The sequence below is a fragment of the Trachemys scripta genome, chromosome 14, assembly GCF_013100865.1.
Source record: "Trachemys scripta elegans isolate TJP31775 chromosome 14, CAS_Tse_1.0, whole genome shotgun sequence".
Classification (NCBI taxonomy): domain Eukaryota; kingdom Metazoa; phylum Chordata; order Testudines; family Emydidae; genus Trachemys; species Trachemys scripta.
The window spans coordinates 41929426-41935990 of record NC_048311.1 but is presented as its reverse complement, the minus strand read 5'-3'; the positions used below and the strand labels follow the sequence as shown (position 1 = coordinate 41935990).

Sequence of the window (6565 nt, the reverse complement as noted above, 5' to 3'; positions counted from 1 at the left end):
ATGTCCGGGAAAATCCGGACGTATGGTAACCCTAGCTGAGCCCTTGGGCCCACAAGCAGGGAGGCCCCAACCCCGCACAGGCCGGACCCTTGATGTCAGTGCGACCAAGCAGGTGGGGCTGGGCCAGTCACCCCCACGGGCTCTGGCCCAGGCTTCCCCAGCTCCACAGGCTGGGGATCCGTGCACCTCCCCTGGCCCTGTTTACATGTCCCCCACTGGGCAGCAGGGGGCACAGCGGAGCGCTCATGCGGCCCCAGGGTGGGTCTTGCTGCCCCAGACCTTGCAATGAATGGCCCATGGGGTGGCAAAGGGGGGTCTATCTCCCCGCTTCTGTCTAAAGGTCTGGCTACACTAGAGGATCCCAGGGGCTGGGAAGACTCACTCCATGGGCTGTGAGGATGCTGGAGCTAAGTGGAGGACGTTTGTCAAACAAAAGGGGTTTTTCCCCCCTTGAAAATGGCCTTTTTCTTCCCAGAAAAATGGCTATTTTCACAAGATACATGGGACAGTCCAAAGTTTCCTTTTCAACAAAAACTTTGGTGACTTTTGCCATTGAGATTCCGATGGAAAATGTTCCCGGGATCCCGTGGTTATTGGAAACCGGGACATGAGCATTTTTCATAGGCCGGGAAGCCCAGCTTTTGGTAAATGTTGAGAACGGTTCCCAGGAACGTTCTGATGAAAACATTTTGAAAAAACTTTTGGGGGAACCGCCCCCACTCCAAAGTCAGCCCATTTTCACCTTGCAAAACAGGGAAACATCTGCATTTTTTCCACCCCACCCCCAAGGCCAGGCCTGTTGTGTTTGACAGCTCAGTTCTCAGCCACTCAAATGCCCTGGGATGTGACACTCCCCGGTTGTAATTTCCAGTCTATCTACTCATCGTACTGCTCTGGCCCCATTGCTACAGGTCACGAGGTATTTACCCTCCTAACTCCTAGTGAGGCAGGACAATTATCCTCATTACATGGGTAGGGAAACTGAGGCACAGAGCTGCTATGTGACTTCCCCAAGGTTGCACAGGATGGCTACGGCAGAGCAGTGAATTCATGTCATAGTGACCAAGTCCCAGGCTAGTACATAACCACTGGGCCACCCGTCCATGCAAGATGCCAACTGCAGTTCAGTGCAGAAATTCTACTGAACTCAGACCTGGGCATCTCGCTCCCTATGGACACCCCGGCCAAGTGTCCGAGGCTACAGTGGGGCTGCCTGGGGCCGACCAGCCCTAGAGGTGCTGGGTCCCCATGGGCCAAGCCAGGCAGCAAAGCCCCATGTAGCTCTGCCCTGCTCCTCCCCGGCCCCTACCTGAGTCCAGACAGTACATGCGTTTCCGGTCCACGTCGTAGTTTCTGGTCAGAGAACACCAGGGCTTCCCGCTGGCGTCCCCATCTGCCGTGCAGCCCAGGTAGGTCTGGTTCTGGTAGGTGAACGGGAAGGTGCAGGGAGCCGTGGAATTGCCAGCCAGTACTGGAGAGACAGAGACAGGGAAGGGGACAGCGTGGGGCAGAGGTTAAGTCACTGAATTCAGAGGTAGGACTCCTGGGTTCCCTGCTTGGGCAAGTCACTTCCCCTTTCTGTGCCTGTCACCTCTCCTGCCCGTAGTTAGACTGTGAGCTCTTTGTGGCAGGGACTGGCTCTCACTATGTGTCTGTGCAGCAACAGGGGCCCTGACCTCAGTCAGGCTCTACGCAGCACCTGGCACAATGGGGCCCAGTGACACAGAGGCCCATCGGGGAGACACTGCAGTGGGTCAGCAGTGCCCGTCAGGCCTGGCGTACTCACTACACCTCACACACCTGGCAGAATCTGCAGCTAACCAGGGTCATGGGCAGATCACATACGAACGAGCAACACACTGATCCTGAAAATTGTTACATGGGGTGTGTACAAAGAGGGGCTGGAATGATGTTCCTCAGATGTCTTTGGCAAGCAATGAATAAGCCCTAGAGTAAGGAACGGGCTTTTGCTTCTCTGGCAGCCTGCTCCTCAGACAGAGACAATGCCAGTCCATTGACATCTAAGGTAAACAAAGCCATCAAGCTACCAAGTCGGGGAGAAGACAGCCTGGCCTCTACAGGAGAGAGAAACTTTGGCTGGGCCCACATTGCACAGAATACATTGCAAAGATTTTCAGGGCTATAAAAGGAAGGGGAAAGAACCCCCTGGGGTTATCCGTGAGTGGGCAGATGCAAGAGGCCAGGGCTTCTGGACATCTGTGGATCCTTCAGCCAAAGGAACTGAGCACAGGTGAGAAACCTGCTTAGGCAAAGATCTTAACTGGCTGACATTCGGTTCTCGCCTGAGAAGCGTGTTTCTACTGGTGTTTGTTTGTGACCGTTTCTGTCCTTATTCCGTCGGCTTGCCACCACTTAAACCCATGTCCTTTACCTCAGAAACTTGTCTTACTTTTAGCACAGACAAGCTCAGTGTTTGGATTGACGCGGAGGGTTTGTCAGTCCCAGTTAAGCCAATAAGCGGCTGGGTGCTGTCTCTTTGACGAAGCAGCGAATCTGATCAGGTTTTGTGCGTGCTACCGTGAGAGGCTGTGAGGTTTGGACTGGCAGCGTCCTGAAGAGTTTGCTGGGAGGGCAGATAAGCCGGTTGGGGAGCTGACACACAGCTGCAGCAGAGCGGGGTAACAGAGAGGCTCACAGTTCTGGGAACTTCAGTTGGTTGTCAAAGTCCCTGATCTCAATCAGGGTCTGTGCAGTGCCTGGCACAACGGGGCCCCTGATCTCTGGTTTCAGTGCTTCTGCACCGTAAGTTACCAAATACTACATCAGTGTGAGAGTGCAAGGTTGTACCAGCCTGTCCGCAGCCCCAGACTCCGTCTATCTAGTGCAAACCCTGCTCCGGGAGGGACCCCTGTGCTGTTACACCTATAACACCCCAAAGCTGCCCTAAGTGTCATGCTGGGGCAACAGGTCTGCCTCACCCCGCTGAGCTGCCGGGCATGGTTTGGGATAAGGGACCATAATGTGTCAGGCAGATTCAGTGTTGCCAGACTCACACGTTCAGCAATGGGGACTCTGGCCCCCAAAATCACGAGGTTGTCAACAATCAGCGGGAGGGTCTTCTCATTTCCCATCTGGTTCCCGGGCTGTTCTCCCAGTCCCAGCTTCTCCCTGAAGCCCCAAGGGGAAGAAACCTCCTTTCTACGTTTAACCTGAAAGTTGAGCTTCCCCCATAGTCACAGGATTCCAGGAGCTGGGGTTTGACATGTGGAGCTGAGTGCTACCATAATACACCTAATACATAAGGTACAGCACCTAGCACAATGAGGTCCTGGGGCTCGCAGTGCTACTGTAAGACACCTAATAAATAATTAACAGGGTCCTGGCCATGAGTGGGGTTTCTAGGCCCTACCATAGCACACCTTAAAAAATAATAAGAATAATGTTCAATGTGGGGAGACTCAGGAAAAACCCGCTAGAGCTGCCAGTGCTGGGAACTGAGTCTGACGTTTCTGCTCAAGTGTCTCGGGCTGAAATGTCCCCGACAGCGTTGCCCGGCACCCAGGCACACCTGCACCGGGAGGAGGGTGTGGTCGGGTTCCTGGCTGGGATTCCACCTGCAGTGGCTGTGAGGTGAGTGGCCCTCCACCGCCCTACACTGATCCCCTCCCCCAACCCCCACTGCCCATCCTTACGAGTGTCAGGGCAGTAGCTCCAGCGCCGGTCCCGGTCGTAGTTCCCGGTGGTGGCGCACCAGAACCTGCGTGGCTTGGCGGCCTCGTCGGTGCAGGTGTAGAACGCCCGGCCCCGGTACACAAAGGGGAAGACGCAGGGCTGCCCATCTGTGTTGCCGCCATACTCTGGGAGAGGAGAGACAGGGACAAAGAGGTGTCACTGCTGTGTGGGGGACTCTGCAGGGCTGCCCTCATTGCTACGCCCCTGGGGAACCCCGCAGAGACACAAAGCCAGAGACTGTCCCTGCCCCAGAGAGCTCACAGACAAAGGGCAGGAGGGGAAACTGAGGAATGGAGAGGGGAAGGGCTTTCATCCCAAACCCACCCTCCCCTCCATTAGCACAGCAGTGACCACCTGGAGGGACTGGAGCACCCCTGTCAGAGCCTGCTCTGCCACTGACCAACATCCCCTCACGCATGTCCCCTCCGTGACAGTGGCTGCATCTCACCTGATCCTAGCCCTGGCAGGACCTGAGAACAGCCCATCGCCCGGGGATCTCGGGCGATGGGGACACTTGCTGAGGTCACTGCTGAGTCCAGGCCCCTGGGCTCTGTGATTGATGCACATCCCACCATGCTTTGTGTCAGCAAAGGAGTGTGGGACGTGTGGTGGGTTCCTGGCTGTTCCGTGGCCAGACGCCCTGGGGTTCTGGCCCTGCACAGGGAGCCAGAGGGTGCCCCCCACCTCAGGACGAAGGGGGAACGCCCCAGTCCTCACCTGTCTCATAGCAGCGCTTCCAGCGGGAGTCCTGGTCGTAGTTGGCGGTGGTGGCGCACCATAGTGTCCACCCAGCCCAGCTTCCGTCCCAGGTGCACGTGGGGTACGATCGCCCCTGGTAGATGAAGGGGAAGACGCAGGCGGCGCAGTCTGAAACGGGAAGAGGGAGCGGGACAGAGACACAGATGCAGAGTGACAGGAAGAACAGAGCGCTGGGGGTGCGGGGCTGGTCTCTGCTGGGGGGAACATGGGGTGGGGGCTGTGCCAGGAAAAGCGGAGGGGGGCTAATCTGTGCTAGAGGGAGCATGGGGGGGGGGCGTCTGGGCTGTTCCAGGCAGATGTTGGAGGACAGGGCGGGAGGCTCCGTCGGTGCCTGGTGGAAGATGCGGGCAGGAGGTTTGGATGCAACTGGCAGTTGTGCCCGGTAGCCCTACATTGCCCATGCCCAACACCCATGCACTGTGCCCCTCCTCTGCACCCCCCGCTCAGCCATGCTCCAGGGTCCTGTGTCTGCCAGTGAAACACGCTTGCTCCCAGCCCTGCCTCCATGGGAGCACCCGGATGCCAGGGTCCCACACACCAGGGCGATGGCCAATGAAGGGCAGGACCCCGCCCCCCTCCCCCATGCTACCCCCTCACCGTCCCAACAGTGCCAAGGTGGCTCCATTGCAGGCATGCATCACGCAGTTCCGTGGAGCCGGGTCTCACCTTCCAGCGCCCTGCTGACAGGCAAGAGCAGCCAGCCCCAGGCCAGGAGCCTGACACCAGACAGCATCATCCCAGCCTGCACGGAGCCTGCTAGAGCCAGAGACGCTGCCCCCTGCAGCCTGCTAGAGCCAGAGACACTGCTGCTCCACCCCAGAGCCTGCTACAGCCTCCCCAGTGCCCCCGTCTCTATCACTCCCAGCCACATGGCGCAGGATGTCAGCTCCGGAACCCGCTGAGCAGGTTCTACCAGGAGGGCGTCTCCTCCTCCCTGCCCGAGTCCCACGCTCACTGCAGCCGCGGCTGGAGACGGAGCTGGGAGACCAGCCAGGGGCAGGAGGGATGCAGGGAGCCCAGCGACTGCCCTGGAGACCAGAGGGGCCCATTCATCTCCACTGAGTCAAACCCCCAATTCACACACACACACCCCAACTGCCCTGGGGTCAGGGCCAGAGCCTGAGTTCAGCAGAGTCAATTCAGAGCAGGCTGCAGGGATGTGGGGCGGCCTAGTGACGAGGGAGGGCACAAGACCTAGGTTCTGCTGCAGGGCCTTGCCTCAGTTTCCCCATCTGTACAATGGGGATAATAACCCTGACCTCCTTTGCAAAGAGCTTGGAGATCTACTGCATACGAGCAAGGGATTATTATTGTTTAACCAGACGATCAAAGGGGCGCCCACCATAGGCGCCAACTCCATATAATACTTTGTAATTGCTGGACTGAAACATTTTACTTTATTACAAAATACTACTCGGAACGTTTCCTTCCAAGGAGGAGAAAATGTTTCATTTTGAATTTATCATTTTGAATCTTGTCATTTCAACTCTTACATTATATTGAAATCTGAATTTTAATATGACATCTAGATATTACTGTATATTAGTTTAATTTTCAAAATTATCAGAACGCAACATTGTGTTAATGTAATTACTGTGATATCTGTATTTTAAATTATGAGAAAGCCCCATTTTGATTATACAGATACAAATTGCTGTGCCATTCTTGAGACAATCCGACATTATCTAAACGTTTCACTGCTCCTGCGTTGACGTCTCTCAGCATGTCCGTTCCAAGACAGTTCTGAGACGTCGGCTTTTCATTCGCATTCGGACTGACAACAGATTCCGGAAATGTCACGTTTCCCGTGGAGCGGCCATGCCGCTTTCCATCTAGCTCTGCATGTAAGGTCATAGACCCCGAGGCCAGAAGGGACCAGGGTGATTTAGGCTGAGCCCTGTACAGCACAGGACAGGGAATGTCCTCAAAATAATTCCCAGAGCAGATCTTTTAGAAAAACCTCCAATCTTGGTTTTAAAATTGCCAGCGATGGAGAATCTATGACTAGAGCTGCGTGCATGGGGTGGCCCCATTCCCCTCACAGGCCTGAAGCCAGCCCCGTGGTAGAAGTGCCTGTATCTGGCCCATCCGGCAGCACGGTAACCGACCCACT

General features: G+C 56.0%; 1 protein-coding gene across 1 annotated transcript; it reads right to left on the bottom strand.

The window, feature by feature from the left end:
• Positions 1–378: 378 nt before the first annotated feature.
• LOC117887115 (matrix metalloproteinase-9-like) lies at positions 379–5188 on the bottom strand. Its single transcript, XM_034789356.1, has 5 exons — positions 5119–5188; positions 4411–4560; positions 3654–3818; positions 1310–1471; positions 379–407 (listed from the first exon to the last, which is right to left on the bottom strand). Exons 1-5 carry the CDS (start codon positions 5186–5188, stop codon positions 379–381), a joined length of 576 nt encoding a protein of 191 aa, XP_034645247.1.
• Between the last annotated feature and the right edge of the window lie 1377 nt (positions 5189–6565).

Excerpts from the sequence above, each read along its gene's own strand:
- LOC117887115 (XM_034789356.1), bottom strand. The coding sequence starts at position 5,188 with ATGATGCTGTCTGGTGTCAGGCTCCTGGCCTGGGGCTGGCTGCTCTTG. Across the intron at positions 3,819-4,410 it reads GAAGCGCTGCTATGAGACAG|AGTATGGCGGCAACACAGAT; the intron begins GTGAGGACTGGG and ends CTCCTCTCCCAG. Across the intron at positions 408-1,309 it reads CATGTACTGTCTGGACTCAG|CTCCAGCATCCTCACAGCCC; the intron begins GTAGGGGCCGGG and ends TCCTCCACTTAG.